This window comes from Corythoichthys intestinalis, chromosome 4, assembly GCF_030265065.1.
Source record: "Corythoichthys intestinalis isolate RoL2023-P3 chromosome 4, ASM3026506v1, whole genome shotgun sequence".
In the NCBI taxonomy this organism is placed as follows: domain Eukaryota; kingdom Metazoa; phylum Chordata; class Actinopteri; order Syngnathiformes; family Syngnathidae; genus Corythoichthys; species Corythoichthys intestinalis.
Window position 1 is genome coordinate 32,904,216 of NC_080398.1, and position 18,403 is coordinate 32,922,618.

The following is an 18,403-nucleotide window of genomic DNA, read 5'->3' on the forward strand; positions in this document are numbered from 1 at the left end:
TAAAAGTTCCAAACATGCTCCTAAAAGTTCCAAACATGCTCCTGTCTCAGCGTGCTGCCTTCATAATGTAATTTTAAAAAAAAAGAATTACGTAGAAAAATGCTTCATTGAGTGAGTCCACTCAAATCAATTCACACTTTGACGCTCACGCTGCTGAGAACAGCCTCTCACTTACACAATGACTTGCCAAAGCACAATACCACTAGTGTTTAACAAGCTAAACGATGACTGACTATGTGCGCCTTTGATGGTAGAGCTACCAAGCTTCTCTGGCAAGATCAAAGCTACGCCCGTCACTCATCATTAACTTTAAATAGCAAACTCCAGGGCACTGCTGACCAAGGACCCATTTGCATGGTGACTCTCCGAGAATATGAAAAATTTTAAATTTTCATTTATATGGGCCCGTCTTCATTCGAACAATGTCGCAATTCCGCATGAAAACGATGTAGTATTCATGCAAAGCCCTAGGGGGCAGTGCAGATTTACTAGGTGACAGCGAATGATGCACTTTGACCCCATCAAGGTCCTCAACCTGAAAAAAAAAAAGCCCGCCCACTCGAAGCAATGGCATTTTTCTTTTGTTCAAAAAGGCACAAAAACATTTAATTTAAAAAATATTATTAAAACAATAAATTAAAGCCGACATTCTGCCATATTTGCTGTTTTTACGAGTACGAGTGCTGACGTCATCGGCGCGGTCTCGCGCCGCGGGAGGCTTTGATATGCATGCGGAGCAATCCCCCGCAATCGAATTCTTCCACTTTGGAGGCAGGATTCAAAATTTTTCGTCTTTGCCTTCCGTCTTCGCCGACACAATATGCACGCGAAGCCATTCCGCTACTTAGTCATTGCGTCTTTGTTTCGCATAATCGCCATGTAAATTGCCCCCAAGAAAAGCAGCAGGAAGGAGAGTGAGACGCTGTACGAGCATGAAGTAGAAAAACATAAATATATTTTTTAATTAAAAACCCGATCATTTTCACCCGATTCTAATCCTCTGGAAAATGGCGCGATCGGCCCGATTTCTGATCATGTGATCGGATCGGGACATCCCTAGTATGAACCTACCCTTAGTCACTGAAGCAATTGCTATGTCAACATGCAACTGACTTATACAGTGGGGTGATCGGTCTTTTGCGGTTGCTGCCCCAAGGTTGTGGAATAGTCTGCCCCTTGACATTTGTACCATCACGAATCAAGGCCTTTGAAAAACTAAGTTAAAGACCCATTTTTTTTAGACTAGCTTTTTCCCTGCACAAGGGTAGCCTGGTTTTTAAGCTTTTAATGTGTTCTGATTTTATCTGTTTCATTTTGTCTTATTTGTTGTAATGACTTTAAGTGCGATGGATTGTTTGCTTTTCTAAATTTTATTGTGTAGTACGTTCCTGCCTTTTATTTATGATTTACTATATTTTGCTTTGCTGTAAAGCACTTCGAAGATCTCTCAGGTTTTTGTAAATGGTAAATGGTAAATGGTGTTATACTTATATAGGGCTATATAAATAAATTCAATTTGATTTTTTTATTTGGTTATGCAAGGCCATGTAAACACATAGACCTGAATATGCTCATATTCTACCTGATAACTAGCACCATTGATAGGAGCACTTGTGCTCTGTGCAAGGAATTTTGGTCTTTTGAGTAAACAAAGTTGTTGAAAAGCAACGCAAAATGCTTTAAAGACAAATCTTGACTTTTTTCAAGATAGTGAAAGACTTGAACATGATTGGTATTATTGGCAGTAGAAAGAAGCAGGTGACCATTTAGCGAAAAGTTCTGCATTGGCGGGGGTTTGGCGAAATGCGGAAATGACTAGATTTGCGTCATCAGATTCTCCGTGCGGGATAACTTTGTACGAAATTAATATTTATTTATAACCCTCCATGCTTACGTATGTGCTTAAATACATCATTCAAATGACGAAAGAAAAATTGCATCTTGATCTTAACTGATTATTTTTTGCACGTAAAAGTAACCATTTTTTTCTGACAAGTGCTTCACATCTGTGTTGCAATAAAAAGTGTCCAAATACTTGAGTTGATTGACCTAATCCTGCAATCGTTTTTAGTTTTATTCAGCACCCGAGAAACCGCATTCTTAACCAGCTGCTCATCTGCTGGCTGGATAAATTTCCCTTTTCCTAGTTTAATCCCCCAAGATTTTCAAAATAAAACTTTTATTTAAAGATACCTGAGGGAAATAGGCGACTCTTTCGGGAACATTAACGCCACAGATGTTGAAAGTGAATTTACTTTGTTCTCATTGAGGTATCATTGCCATCAGTAGCAATGCATTTTCCTTCTAGCATTCTCTTGCTCACTCTTTCTAACAGGAAGTCTCGAGCATTGGCTTCCTTGCACTTCTTGCCCTTAGGGGTTATAACTGCTCACAGAGGAATCACCATTATTTATAATAGTAGGAGTTTAAATCACCAGTTTCATGATTAATGATATTTGCTGGGTTTTACAAAGTCTGACAGTGATCCCTTGTTTTTCGCGGTTAATGGGGACCAGAACCCGCCGTGATAAGTGTTCAATGTATTTATTCATTGGAAAGAGATACATATAAGACATGTTTATTTATTTATTTATTTATTTATTTATTTTTACCCTTTTCCACCCAAAGTCCAATTTAAAAAAACTTATGTTTGTACTGTATATATTTTAATAAATGTTTTTTTAAGCACCTGAAATGTAATAATTATGATTACGTGTAGTTTTAAATACAGTGCCTTGCAAAAGTATTCAGCCCCCTTGAATCTTGCAACCTTTCGCCACATTTCAGGCTTCAAACATAAAGATATGAAATTTATTTTTTTTGTCAAGAATCAACAAGTGGGACACAATCGTGATGTGGAACAACATTTATTGGATAATTTAAACTTTTTTAACAAATAAAAAACTGAAAAGTGGGGCGTGCAATATTATTTGGCCCCTTTACTTTCAGTGCAGCAAACTCACTCCAGAAGTTCAGTGAGGATCTCTGAATGATCCAATGTTGTCCTAAATGACCGATGATGATAAATAGAATCCACCTGTGTGTAATCAAGTCTCCGTATAAATGCACCTGCTCTGTGATAGTCTCAGGGTTCTGTTTAAAGTGCAGAGAGCATTATGAAAACCAAGGAACACACCAGGCAGGTCCGAGATACTGTTGTGGAGAAGTTTAAAGCCGGATTTGGATACAAAAAGATTTCCCAAGCTTTAAACATCTCAAGGAGCACTGTGCAAGCCATCATATTGAAATGGAAGGAGCATCAGACCACTGCAAATCTACCAAGACCCGGCCGTCCTTCCAAACTTTCTTCTCAAACAAGGAGAAAACTGATCAGAGATGCAGCCAAGAGGCCCATGATCACTCTGGATGAACTGCAGAGATCTACAGCTGAGGTGGGAGAGTCTGTCCATAGGACAACAATCAGTCATACACTGCACAAATCTGGCCTTTATGGAAGAGTGGCAAGAAGAAAGCCATTTCTCAAAGATATCCATAAAAAGTCTCGTTTAAAGTTTGCCACAAGCCACCTGGGAGACACACCAAACATGTGGAAGAAGGTGCTCTGGTCAGATGAAACCAAAATTGAACTTTTTGGCCACAATGCAAAACGATATGTTTGGCGTAAAAGCAACACAGCTCATCACCCTGAACACACCATCCCCACTGTCAAACATGGTGGTGGCAGCGTCATGGTTTGGGCCTGCTTTTCTTCAGCAGGGACAGGGAAGATGGTTAAAATTGACGGGAAGATGGATGCAGCCAAATACAGGAACATTCTGGAAGAAAACCTGTTGGTAGCTGCACAAGACCTGAAACTGGGACGGAGATTTATCTTCCAACAGGACAATGATCCAAAACATAAAGCCAAATCTACAATGGAATGGTTCAAAAATAAACGTATCCAGGTGTTAGAATGGCCAAGTCAAAGTCCAGACCTGAATCCAATCGAGAATCTGTAGAAAGAGCTGAAGATTGCTGTTCACAAACACTCTCCATCCAACCTCACTGAGCTCGAGCTGTTTTACAAGGAAGAATGGGCAAGAATGTCAGTCTCTCGATGTGCAAAACTGATAGAAACATACCCCAAGCGACTTGCAGCTGTAATTGGAGCAAAAGGTGGCGCTACAAAGTATTAACGCAAGGGGGCCGAATAATATTGCACGCCCCACTTTTCAGTTTTTTATTTGTTAAAAAAGTTTAAATTATCCAATAAATTTTGTTCCACTTCACGATTGTGTCCCACTTGTTGTTGATTCTTGACAAAAAATTAAAATTTTATATCTTTATGTTTGAAGCCTGAAATGTGGCGAAAGGTTGCAAGGTTCAAAGGGGCCGAATACTTTTGCAAGGCACTGTATGTTACTGTCCCACAGAATTATTTCTAAACAAGAAAAAAAGTAGACGCCCAATCCATTTTAAAAAAGTATTTCAAAAAATGCTTGTCTTTATTAAGTGCTTCATTGAATGACCACTGAAATCCGCTCCAGCTGCTAACTTACACACAATGAGTTGCCACAGCAACTGTTTAACAATTTAAACGATGGTTGACGCATGCGGCCCTTTTGAAGGTCGAGTCTCTGGCAAGATCAAAGCTTAACTGTCTGTCAGTCATAGTTTAATAAGCAACTCCAGTTCATTCCCTGACTAACAAAGCAGAGAGAGAAAGGGAGCGAGCGTGAGACTGCAGTCGGCTCGGGACAGCTTATCTGTATTTTTTTTTTTTTTTTTTTTTTTTAATTGAAAAAATATCTGCGATGGACTGAGGGCGCGAAGTTTGAAGCGCAAAGTAGTGAGGGATCACTGTATTTGATGGCCTTTGATCGATAATATATAGTAATATATTATATGATGTGAATATATATATATATTATAGATTAGTAATATAATATCACATATATATTTAACACTAATTGTTACATTTCACCTAAAGCATTGAGAAATAAAAAAAAAAAAAAAAAAAAAGGTTTTGACAGTTGAAGTTGAAAATGTTGATCGTTGTTTTGCATTTTGATCCATTTGATTGGTTCAATGCTCAAGTAATTGACAATGACACATCGATTCAGTTCACAATATTATTTTGGACCTTTCCTTGGACTGGACTGGACTATTTTCTTTAGAAAAATCATTGTTATCACAGTCTAGTGTAGTTCTAGCTGGCAATCGAGCAGCAGAATTGTGGAAAAGCTGCTACATGAGCCCCTTTCACACATATCTGAACACAGTTTAAATCCCGGGATTTAAATGGGTAGCCCTTATGTGTGAAAGCAATTTTCCGGGTGGACTGCCACTGAGATCACGTGGACATTTACCAGGTTGCGTCCTACTATAATGTCCGGGACTTACTCGTGACGCGGCATGTGTGAAAGCAGTCATTGAATTGGGTCACAGCGCAAAGGCTCATGACGTAAGTATCATGGCAGGACAACCGTCATTTCCTCTTTCTTTGTAGTAAGATGAAAAGCTGTAAACAAACATCCCAATTATCAACATGGCAAACTGAAAATAGCAAAATTAGGCTGGAAACATAACAAAATTAAATTGCTACTGGATCGTTGAGCCGAGGAAGAGACAGTCCATCGTCCATCTTTGGAAATATTCGTTTATTTTATTGCCGATCCCGACCCAAAATGACGTCATGTCCGGGTTATAAAATCGCGTCCCCCTCCATCCCTGCAGTGAGAGCGCCAAGTCGCCAACACGGGACAAGTCTGAAAGTATCCAACTCTGGTTATTCCCGGGATATCTCCCCATGTATGAAAGCCATGACATGCATACCTGTCAACCCGAGGCCATTGGCAATCTTACAAATAGTGGCATGTGCCCTTACAAATTGGTGACGTTTATATCGTTTTATATAGCGTGCAATATGAAACAAAAATAAAACTCAATTTTTAAAATGATATGAATCTATTGGTAATATTGTCACATATAATCTAGTGCAATCAAAGAACAATCAATATCTTCAGCTACATCATGATCACTAAAATTTAACAGTGACTTTTGTTATAATTGTATTTAGCACTTTTGGCAAATTCTATCATGTCTTTTGATGGCTGAACTTCAGCTCGCAATTCAGGTTGACTTGACCCTTCTGTCTACTTTCGACATGTAAAGGTTTAAAACTGTTTCATCATGTAAAGATAGATTCAAGTTAAGATTTTGCCGATGTAGGAGTATTTTAAATAAAAAGTTACTTAGGTTCGCTAGGAAGGTTCACTACAACAGAGCCTTTCTGAGAAGTCTACTGCTTTAAGATGGTGGCTCTTTACCAACGCCAGCAAGTGTATCATTTTGCATCTAGTTCACATGCATGTGATATCTAGCATAGCATCATGTAGGCGTAGTTTGTAGGCTGTCGGCTTCAGTCAGGTATTATTGGAGCCACCTAGCCTAGCATCGCGTTTGCAACGCCGTCACAACGCTCCCTTTCCCACTCCCGCACTTCTTTCTCAGTGTCTCTGACTCTTCTCACGTCATTCAACCAACCTATTACTGCACATTGTCTCGTTGCCGAAACGGTGACAAAATCCGAACGGAGAAAAAAAAAACGTAATGCATGAAAAACGTACAGATTTTGAACGTACTGCGTACACATTTAACAATCAGTGCCCACTTGTACAAATTACGCCGAAACCGTACAACTTGACAGGTATGGAAATGGGTAAGTACAGTGTCACTTTGTACGGAAATTTACCGGGATATAAATCTGAAAGGAGCTATGGGTGGAGACAATTGTGTTTGTACATCTTGTCCGAAATGTAATCCTACCGTATTTTGTGGACTATAAGTCGCCCTCGAGTATAAATTGCACCAATGCAAATGCATTTTGAAGAAGAAAAAAAACATTGAAGTCAGACTGGATTATAAGACCGTAGTTACTAGAGGTGTGCGAAATTTCTGATTCTTAGATTATTCGCAATTCAGCTGTAAAAGATTCGAGAACAATTCACAAACATCCAAATTCCGATTATTGAAATATGTCAAGTAAAGTGGAAGTAAAACACACTCAGTGCGCGGCGCGGTCTTTGGGACGCAATGAGGAACGGAGCGAGAGTAGCTAAATATCATGCTTGTCATTACCCAGCCCCTCGGGTAATGCCAATGCTCAACTCACGGCTCTAGCTCAACTCATGCCGCGAGATTTAAAAAAAAAAAAAAAAAAAAAAAAACATACCTGACTGCTGCCGACAGCTGCTACAAAGTACATCCACATAATGTTACAGTAGAGATCATATTTATATAAGACTAGAATATAGACTCGGTGGCATTTGCAGCACATCTACAGAAAGCTCGATGCGGGCGTGAGTAAACGGCCGCCATCTTAAAGCAGTAGACTTCCCTGACAAGGCTGTTGCAGCGAACCTTCCAAGTGAACCTAATTAACTTTTAAAATAAAAGTTTTAATTTAAAATTTTTCTAAAATACTCCTAAATCAGTAAAATATTGACTTGAATCTATCTTTAAAATAGTTTTAAAACTTTCACATGTCGAAAGTTGACAAAAGGGAAATTATGGAATAACGGGAGCAATTTTAACAACTTTAACGGTTGATTCACAACATTAAATTAATTGAATGTAGTTACAGAATGGGGATTTGAGTATTGTTTTTAACTGTTAACTTGATACTGAAATAGTCATTTATTTAAGCCTTTTTTTCTTTTTTTTTTGTTTACAGTTTTTGTAAGTAATGTACAAAACGTTAAAAGCAGCTAATAGCGGGGGCGAGGTGGTGTCATCAATAATCGATTTATAATCAAATCGTAGCCTCTGAATCGTAATCGTAATTGAATCGTTAGATGCCCAAAGATTCCCACCTCTAGTTGTTACATATTATTATAGTAACAACAGCGTAAAGAACAATATGCTGAATAGTTCAGTATGTCAGCACACGACATTAATGGTCAATCAGCTACACCACGCTTAAACAACACAACATACATACAGTTCATAAATCACACCTGACTATAAGTCGCAGGACCAACCAAACGATGAAAAACGTCTTATAGTCCAAAAATGGAACGGAACGTTAGGTTCTCAAAAAATTTTTTTTTTAGTCAGCAGTCGAGCAACAGTGTTCAACCAGCGGCTACGTGGATGCAATTTGCACAGAATTGGCTCTAGTTTTCATTCTTCCCTTATGTGTTATATGCTGAAGAGGTTACTGGAAGGTCAGGAGTTGAGGGATCATCTCCTATCGTTCCCGGAGAGCATCATGAACGTCGCGGCGGCGCTCGCTGTGCTCGCCGGCAACCTCCCCCAGCGCATACATTACGGAAAACGATAAAGACGGTGTATACCTGTAATTTGAAAACAGATGGTCGGGCGCTCTTGAATATGTATGACGATAGAAAAGTGTTTTTTTTTTCCTTCCCCTCCCGCGCCAACCTTGATATTCACCCGGAGGCCAGTGAGGTGTTAAAACATTCATTTTAATAATGAAAAGCCGCCACAGAGGAAAAGTATATCTAGCTCATTTCCGAGGAAGGTGAGGACGAGGGGGTCCGACATGCTCGCCGCGACCCTCCGTTTCCTTCAAGTCCGAGTTTCCAACAGATTGTTCAAAACCAGCCAGCTGCCGTGATTATTATTATTAAACGACTGCGTGGTGGCGTTTTGAAGGTAAAGATCTCGTCGTCGTTCAACAGATGCGCAAAAAAGAAAACTGCAGACAAACTCGGTGGCATTTGATAAGAAAAAAAGGTTGCGTGTCACTTGACTTTGTTGTACTGAACTCAATCTGCTGCATGTTTGATGTTTTTATATGGTTTTCATGATTGTTGGCTTGCTCTGTATTAACATTGGCTTAATGTTTTTTTTCCTGCAATTTTAAGCATTGTTTCAGAAAAATCGCTTCACATCTGTGTTGCATGGCACTTGTGAATGACTATACAGTGGACAAAAGATAAATTAACTCCTGGGATGTCATTGAAGAAATAGAGGTCAAAAAGGATTTGACGTCTATTGCCAGCCCTAATTACTAATAAAGCAGCCTTAGATAATCCTAACCCTCACGTGTGAAAAAAAATAATGCAAAAGACATAAAACCTAAGGCTGTAACAATGAATCGATACGGCGGTTGGTTAGGCGCGGATGCAGTCAAATAGATTTAAGTTCAGAGCCTCGATTCGTATTAAATAAAATCAAAGGCCCGTGACTCAACGCAAAACCTAGCACACATTGTAATCCCAACAAATACCATATTGTTGTCCAGGGAATCAATATTGTGTCTTATCGTCAAAGGTGGGTAGAGTGGCCAAAGATTTTACTCGAAATACACAAAATCATTGAATTCTGACTACCAAAATGTACAGAAATGAAATATCACCTGTCTAAAGAGCATGCGTGCCCTCTAGTGGAGAAAACATATTTCCTACCGCGAAATCTCTCTCCCAGTTTATATTTGGCACCGTTAGACCACGGAAAATCTGAGATACAGTGGTATGAAAAATTATCTGAACATTTTGGAATTTCTCACATTTCTACATAAAATCACCATCAAATGTGATCTGATCTTTTTCAAATCACACAGATGAAAAAACAATGTCTTCTTTAACTAAAACCACCCACCCTTGATCACAGGACTTCAGACAGCTCTTTTGACCGAGCCATGATGCACATCAGACAATGCTTCTTATCAAAACAATTCTTAACAGGTGTGTGTTTTATAGTGGACAGGGCAGCTTTAAACCACTCATCAGTGATTGGTCGCACACCTGACTTAAATTGTTTGGTAAAAACTGGTTTCAACTGCTCTTTAAGTCTGCTTAGGCAGATGGTTCACTTATTTTTCCCTCTTCTGTCACGGTTTGCATGTTATCCTCATTAAAATATGAAAACCTATAAATGTTTGGGTGGTTTTAGTTAAAGCGACGTCTTATTGGTGAAATTGGTAGAGTAACTCAAGGCATCGCTGATAAAAAATAATCTAATACGTAGAACAAAGAGAAAAAATGTAACAACTAGTGTGGACAAAGTAGATGAGTAAGCGTAGCGTTTCTTCACCACAAATCTACTCAAGTTAAGGTAAAAAGTATGGCGTGGTAAAACTGCTCTAGGAAGTACATTTTGCTCAAAAAGTTACTCAAGTAAATGAAACGGAGTACTGTAAATGTAACACGTTCATACCCACCTCTGCCTATTATCATGAAAGTGATATACTGTATTAAAAATAGGTCATTGCATGGCACTGAATGTGTATTAAAAAAAGTAAAAAAAAAAAAAAATTGACATTCCCTAGTGCTTTAGGTGCTTCAAATAGGAGTTGCATGGATCCACCACCAACCATCTATAACCCGTGTTTTTATTATTCAGTGCTGCATGTTTCACAAACATTTTGTCACACTTCATTTTTTTTTTTACTCCAGACTAACGTTTTACTCTTTTTCTGTCTTTTTCTCTCTGTCTCTCTCTCTCATTCAATCTCTTTCAGAGTATGATTTCCTCCATTGTCAACAGCACTTACTATGCAAATGTGTCGGCGGCAAAGTGTCAAGAATTCGGGCGCTGGTATAAACATTTCAAGAAGACAAAGGATATGATGGGTAAGCAGAACCGGGCGGGGTGGCTTTTTACACACACCAAAAAAAAAGTGACACACACTTTTGTCCTACAAGCGCAAACACACACAATCGCACGCTAATACAATATGTTGTCTGACTAAGTATGTCTTTGTCACGCTGTTGTCACATGAAGCGGTCGACACATTTTTATCTTGTTATCTAATAATTTGAGATTATGCTGCACCGTTTAGCATCTGAGCTAACGTTGCTTTGATTTGATCCAAACAGAGGCCTTTATTTTTATTTAGCGGTCATTTGGGTCCAATTATGTGCGTGAGTATATATAAAGCTACAGTAATGTGGTTTGTGTGGTCAATTAAAGCTGGGAAAAATATTTCAAGAAAGATTGGGTTTAAACTTCTAAGATTGGACAACAATAAGTATCATTGGAAATGTGTAGCATTTGGACTAGGGCTGTCACGATTAATCAACTAATTGATTATCAAAGTCATCAAGTATTCTGATAGTAGATTCCCTTATTTAGTTATTCATTTCATTTATTCTTGTAATAAAAAAATACTAGGTACTCACATAGAGTTAGGGGAATAACATTAAATTTTCCAACATTCCCGTCACGTTTAATGTCACAGTTTTACATTACTGTATATCGGAAAGCCATTGTTTTGTTCTGGCAATCGGTAAATATAAATATAAACACTTATTCGAGATTAGGCCTTGAGTCTCGGCAGTTAAACTGTAAGCAGAATAAAGCAAGAAAGTCTCTTAACACAAAATATTCAAAAGAAGATATCCTGTTTAAAGGTAATCTTAGGGATACCGTACACCAGGCAATTGGACTCGAGTCAACTCAAGTCGCAAAATGGATCAGTTTCAATCTAACTTGGACTTGGAGGGGGAAAAAAACGCAGACTTGGACTTGACTCGCTTGGGTTAGGAGGTCCTGAGACTCATATCGCCTTGAAAGGCAATGAATCTACAATATAAAATGACTAGGAAAACTTGAGGCATACATACCCTGGCATGTAGCGGTTCCCATCTGCTGCTCTGGACACCATGAGCGCCTGGGTCTCGAGGACTTTTATGGCCATGACGAGTTGTGCAGTTCACAGAGTAATCAGTTTTTCTTTTATAAACTTCCATTCCGATGAAAAATGCAGAAAGGCCAAATGCAAGACGTGAAATGCCATGATTAACAACAAAAATGGCACCACGGCGAACTTTGTCCGCCAGTTAACGCATTGATATTGAATTAAACCTGCATGTTGGCTAATGTTACATTGTATGTATAGTAGGCTGACCAAAATGCCGCCTCTTTCCTTCTTTGTGTATGTATGCTTAAGTATGCTGTAAATGCAACAGATGGCATTTTATACTATGAAACACCACCATAGCTTACAAGTCTATGGATCGCACGAGTGTCTTGTTATAAAGGGTGATGTTTTCATTTTTGTTTGTTTGTTGAATAGCTGGTGAGGGGAGTTTTTAATTATTTTATAATTGAGGGTTGGTTGTCACAAGGGTTGGTTGTCATACTTGCTATAGTCCGACAACCAGAGGGCGGTATTGTGAAATATCAGCATTAGGGCTGTCCTAAATGATTATTTTTCTCCCGATTAGTCTGCAGACTTTGTTATGGTTTAGCCAACTAGTATAATTTTTTTTAACGAACTTTTTTTTTTTTTTTCCTAATCTTGCAATTAAATTTTTGTTGACAATTATTAATTCACAAAAACATTTTGGAACACTTAAATTCTTTATTAAAGTACAAATAAACACATAAATAACAATAATATATCACAAATAAGCAATTAGGTCAAATGCTGATGCATTAATTAGTGCAAAAGATTCTTACTTTATCATTTTGTGATATGTCTATATTGTTTTCAGCATTAGAATGAGCACCATCAGAGTAGATGAATAAATGTCGCGTATCACTGGAGTAAAGTACGTGAAAAAATCTTAATGTAGCACGTTGATACGACGCTATGACAGAGTATTCGGGCCAAATAAATACATTTTTAAAAAAGAAAGAGATTAAAGTGGTAATATTGCTACGAGAAAAAAAAAAAAAGTTTCATTATTACGTCGGGGTAATGTAGCTGTGAGCCGCTACGCACTTTACACCGGGAGCTACAACGAAGCATTAGTATAAATTCTTGTAGTGATTATAATTTGATGTAGATGAAGAAAAATAATAAGGATTTCTTTGTTAAACCGATTCTAAAACACAAGATGCTTTCAATATTGTTGATTTTAACGGAAGCGGCAACGCACTAAGGTAGCTGCTTTTTCAGCTACATTAGCCCCTAATACTCTGTCGTACGACCCACATAAAGGCAACTTCAATTAAAAAAAAACAAAACCAAAAAAAAAACGTTAAATGGACTTGTTCCGCCAGCTTGTTGTCTCCTGTCGTCTTCCAAAATCATACCTGGGTGACGGCGCTTCAGTTGTTCATTCACGGCCGACGTGCTGCCGTGGTAAGCAAGCTTGGCATTGCGGGGACTGCACACGACAATGTACCCTCCTGTGTTTTGTTGGAATAAGTACATGCTTTGGTCACTCTGGTGCGCTTTAACAACATTATTTTACTGTAAGGTTTCACATCACTTTGAAGTAAGAGGCACGACATTTTGGGGGGGATCAATTAAAATAAAAATAAAAACAATAAAAAGAAAGCTTTTACAAATAGGTTTCCAGTTCTGAAAGTGTTCAAGATCAACTGTCAAAAAGTATAAGGACAAAGCTACAGTTTTGATTCTCATTCTCTAGCTAGCCAATTGCTTGCTGTTTACTTTGACTTTGAGCAAAAAGCATGAGTTGGAGGCGGTTATCACAACTTGGATGGGAATCATTGTCTCACCATGAGCAGTGCAAAGTATTTACAGATTTTTTTTAATTGTTGTCATACATGGCACAGTGAAAAGTGTGATCTGATGCAACTCGACTTGACAAACTTTTGACTCGACATAAACTCATGACTCAATTCGACTTGATCCTATATAACCTCTTGATTCGACTCGACCCGACAAACTTGTGACTTGGACTGACTTTCCTCCAAGAGAAAAGATTTTTGGCTTGTTTAGGGCTTACTCGGGCCAAATGACTTGCAACTCATTTGTGACTCTGATCAGAGGGACTCACGCAATTGTCTACTCTACATGAGTATGTATTGGAAACTAAAAATGACAGAATTGTCATAATAAGTTCTTTTGCTGACAGCTGCGATTTGAAAAATTCCTGATTGCTGGGATAACATTAACAGATTTATTATTTTTCATAATATTTAAGCCTATTAAGGCAGATTAAATCGTCCCTGATTTCAAGATAGGGGCATCACTGGCAGTTTTTTTCGTTTTTCATTTTTTAATAAATATACAACATTATGACATTAAGATATTAGCCTTAATCTTCTTTTTGTTTGCGATGACAGCTCAGCTCATTTAAACCGACCCGTCAGCTCTGCATCGCAGAACCATTATTCGGCACACCCTTTCCAGAACGCCCACTCGTAAACATTGATTGCATAGCGTAGCATTGCGCAATACCTTGCGCAGCTGTCAGTCATTGATGCGCTTTCTGGCATATTAAACTCTGTTTCTTCTTCTGTCCTTACCATGCTGCTCTGTTTTTGTGTAGGCATCCGCCAATCTTCTCAGCTGGAGGGCTACCTGGGCACATGTGTCCTACGCGAGAGCCCCCGTGCTAATGCGCTAGGTACCTTTTACATTGACACATATTCTTGCACGCAGACACTCTTTAGAAATGAAGGCCATTGCGTTTAAATTAGTACTTGTGACTCAATTTTAATAAGGAATAAAAGAATGTAATTAATGACAGAGTTGGAACGCAATTAACTGCATTTGAATTGAGTACAAATAGTATCGCACAGTAAGCAGTTTTGGATTTCAATTGGTCGACTGGTCGACATGACTTAAAGCAATTAAATAGTCCATTGAAAATGTTCATTTTGCTGAAACTACTACATAAAGGAAGTGATTGGTGCAATTATAGGCATATAAGCACTTGTCTTTTGCATTTCTGGCTCACTCTTGGAAGGTCCTGGTTTTCAAATCCCTGATTACTCATTTAACAACAAACAGCAGTTAGGCACTCTTTATGGGGTTTAAGGGTTTGTGCATTTTTGTCCCCATTTTTCTGGTTGATGAATTTATTAATTAATATATCCAATAATTTTAAATTTCAATCATAAAATATAATAGTCAAATAGTCACTTGACATATAAAGGGTTGGCTTCAAGCCACCTCCTGTTGCCAAAGTCAACAGAAAACAAATGACACGTGTATTTAAAACAAGAATTAAGTACCGATAGAATATTATAAATTCACAATTTTTGCTTAAACTAACTTTTATCGTGGTTAGGTTAGAACAAAGGAACAGGTTACTGGTCTGTCCACTCATTTCAATGGGGAAGATTATTTGATATATAAGTATAGCAACTCATGCCTCAAGGCACCACTATGTTGGAATTGAAATGTAAAGAAATCCACTTTATCTCTTTAGAAAATAGTATTTTACCTCCAAACAAAACTTTGATTATAACCCGTGGTTTACAGCATTATCGGTAATGGAATCGTAATCGCTAATTGGCTTATCAATTCCCATTCCTACTCACTTCTCACGTAACCTCACCCCCCTTATTCCCTCTGTCACCCCCGCGGGCCACATCACGTTCCCATTGTGCCTTTAATCCCGGGCGCTTTTGTGGCACCATTCCACACGAGGACCACCTCCTCCTCCTCTTCTCTATTCAATTTGCATGGCGATGCCCCCCAGCACTAACACGCACGCATTCACATACAAGTCATACCATCACAGACCCCAATGGCAGGGATTACGGGGAAAAGAAGACATGATTATTACCAAGATGATTTTTTTTTTTTGTTCCTCCCACTAACCCATTTTAACCCCCCTTCCCGTTATCATTTGTTTTTGATAGACTCAATAGACACGTCTGGGCTGCTCGTTTTGTCCCAGTTGACAGTCGAGAAACGGGCGCGACGCTCGTGGGTATTTTTGGAGTAGGTCCATGTGTTTTTAATCTCCGTCATCTGCTTGAAACATACGTCGCTTCAATTTTTTTTTTTTTTTTTTTTATTATCGGAGATGTATGAATGCGAAGTGTGGAGGTGTTCACGTATGAATGCGGCCCCCGTACTGCCGTGAAAAGGCCGCATTCACGTGCTAAGACAAAGGCGCCAACGTTCGTCATCTGCAGCGGAGATAATCGATGTTACCAGTAAAGAACATTGTTGAAACAAATGTGTGTCATTAGTTGTCAACTGTGGCATCATAAGCAAGATAGGCTTTCAAAACTAAGGTTAAAGGGACAGACAACACCTTTCTCTTGTGCATGCCAGTGGAAACAATCTTGTTTAATAAATTGAATGAAGGCAATTTATTTTTATAATGTGTAATAGTGGGGGAAAAAAATTAAAGTCAATATTTTATCAAATCAGACAATTTTAGCCAATCAAATTCAAGTGTCCGCATAGCATAAAGTGGGATATCAACCTATCACTACTTAGAGATTTTCTTAATACTGGGATTCCCACCTCAAATTAGCCGGAATTCTGTACATACCACCCTGCCCTATCACGTGTCTTTCAGACTTACTTACCGTCTCCACTGTTTTCCCTCTGTTACCCCCCACCGCCACATGGTGTCCTTGGACTAATATAATTAGGTTACGATTGCACCACTATGTTCGATGTAGCATACAGTAGGGCAAATAAGTATTTAGTCAACCAATAGCTGTGCAAGTTCTCCCACTTGAAAATATTAGAGAGGCCCGTAATTGTCAACATGGGTAAACCTCAACCATGAGAGACAGAATGTGGAAGACAAAAAACCCAGAAAATCACATTGTTTGATTTTTAAGAATTTATTTGCAAATCATGGTGGAAAATAAGTATTTAGTCAATACCAAAAGTTTATCTCAATACTTGTTATGTTATGTTATGTACCCTTTGTTGGCAATAACAGAGGCCAAATGTTTTCTGTAACTCTTCACAAGCTTTTCACACACTGTTGCTGGTATTTTGGCCCATTCCTCCACGCAGATCTCCTCTAGAGCAGTGATGTTTTGGGGCTGTTGTTGGGAAACACGGACTTTCAACTGTCCCCAGATTTTCTGTGGGGTTGAGATCTGGATACTGGCTAGGCCACTCCAGGACCTTGAAATGCTTCTTACGAAGCCACTCCTTTGTTGCCCTGGCTGTGTGTTTGGGATCATTGTCATGCTGAAAGACCCAGCCACGTCTCATCTTCAATGCCCTTGCTGATGGAAGGAGATTTTCACTCAAAATCTCTCAATACATGGCCCCATTCATTCTTTCCTTTACACAGATTAGTCGTCTAGGTCCCTTTACAGAAAAACAGCCCCAAAGCATGATGTTTCCACCCCCATGCTTCACAGTGGGTATGGTGTTCTTCGGATGCAATTCAGTATTCTTTCTCCTCCAAACATGAGAACCTGTGTTTCTACCAAAAAGTTCTATTTTGGTTTCATCTGACCATAACACATTCTCCCAGTCCTCTTCTGGATCATCCCAATGCTCTCTAGCGAACCGCAGACGGGCCTGGACGTGTACTGGCTTCAGCAGGGGGACACGTCTGGCAGTGCAGGATTTGAGTCACTGGCGGCGCATTGTGTAACTGATAAGTCTTTGTTACTGTTGTCCAAGCTCTCTGTAGGTCATTCACTATGTCCCCCCGTGTGGTTCTGGGAATTTTGCTCACGCTTGTTATCATTTTGACGCCACGGGGTGAGATCTTGCATGGAGCCCCAGATCGAGGGAGATTATCAGTGGTCTTGTATGTCTTCCATTTTCTAATAATTGCTCCCACAGTTGATTTCTTTACACCAAGCGTCTTACCTATTGCAGATTCAGTCTTCCCAGCCTGGTGCAGGTCTACAATTTTGTCTCTGGTGTCCTTCGACAGCTCTTTGGTCTTGGCCATAGTGGAGTTTGGAGTGTGACTGACTGAAGTTGTGGACAGGTGTCTTTTATACCGATAATGAGTTAAAACAGGTGTCATTAATACAGGTAACGAGTGGAGCCTCGTTAGACCTCGTCAGAAGAAGTTAGACCTCTTTGACAGCCAGAAGTCTTGCTTGTTTGTAGGTGACCAAATACTTATTTTCCACCATGATTTGCAAATAAATTCTTTAAAAATCAAACAATGTGATTTTCTGTTTTTTTTCTCCACATTCTGTCTCTCATGGTTGAGGTTTACCCATGTTTACAATTACAGGCCTCTCTAATCTTTTCAAGTAGGAGAACTTGCACAATTGGTGGTTGACTAAATACTTATTTGCCCCACTGTAGGTGTTTAATGGTATATATATATTTTTGTTCTTCTCCTCTTCTGTCTTCTTTCTTTTTCTCTGTCCCTCCAAAATCCTTTCCTAGCCCCTTTCACACACACTGAAATACTGAGAAAATCGCGGGATTTAAACGGGTAGCCCTTATGTGTGAAACCAACTTCCCGGCTCAACTGACACAGAGATTATGTGGACATTTCACTGGTCGCGTCTTAGTATAATGTCCGGGACTTTACCGGGAAGCGGTGTGCGTGAAAGCAGGTGTTAAATTCCCGGGTCACTGCACGATGGCTAATGACGTAAATATCATGGCGGGCCGATCGTCACTTCTTCTCTCTTCACAGTAAGACGAAAAGCGGTAAACAAACATTGCAATTATTAACATAGCAAGCTGGAAATAGCTAAATTAAACTGAAAACATAACAAAATTAAATTTCTACAGGATCGTAGAGCCGAGGAAGAGTCCATCGTCCATCTTTGCAAATGTGTGGTTTGTTTTGTTGCCGATGTGAGGGTCCGCTACTGCGGAAACAAG

General features: G+C 39.1%; 1 protein-coding gene across 6 annotated transcripts in view; it reads left to right on the plus strand.

The window, feature by feature from the left end:
* satb1b (SATB homeobox 1b) overlaps positions 1-18,403 on the plus strand; it is a 175,286-nt gene that overhangs the window by 82,422 nt on the left and 74,461 nt on the right. For 5 of the 6 annotated variants that reach the window (XM_057834421.1, XM_057834417.1, XM_057834420.1 and 2 more), the window contains exons 6-7: positions 10,430-10,541; positions 14,160-14,237. In XM_057834421.1, the coding sequence (XP_057690404.1) occupies positions 10,430-10,541; positions 14,160-14,237 (190 nt within the window). The remainder of the gene's footprint in view (positions 1-10,429; positions 10,542-14,159; positions 14,238-18,403) is intronic. The other variant, XM_057834422.1, reaches the window with a different exon arrangement.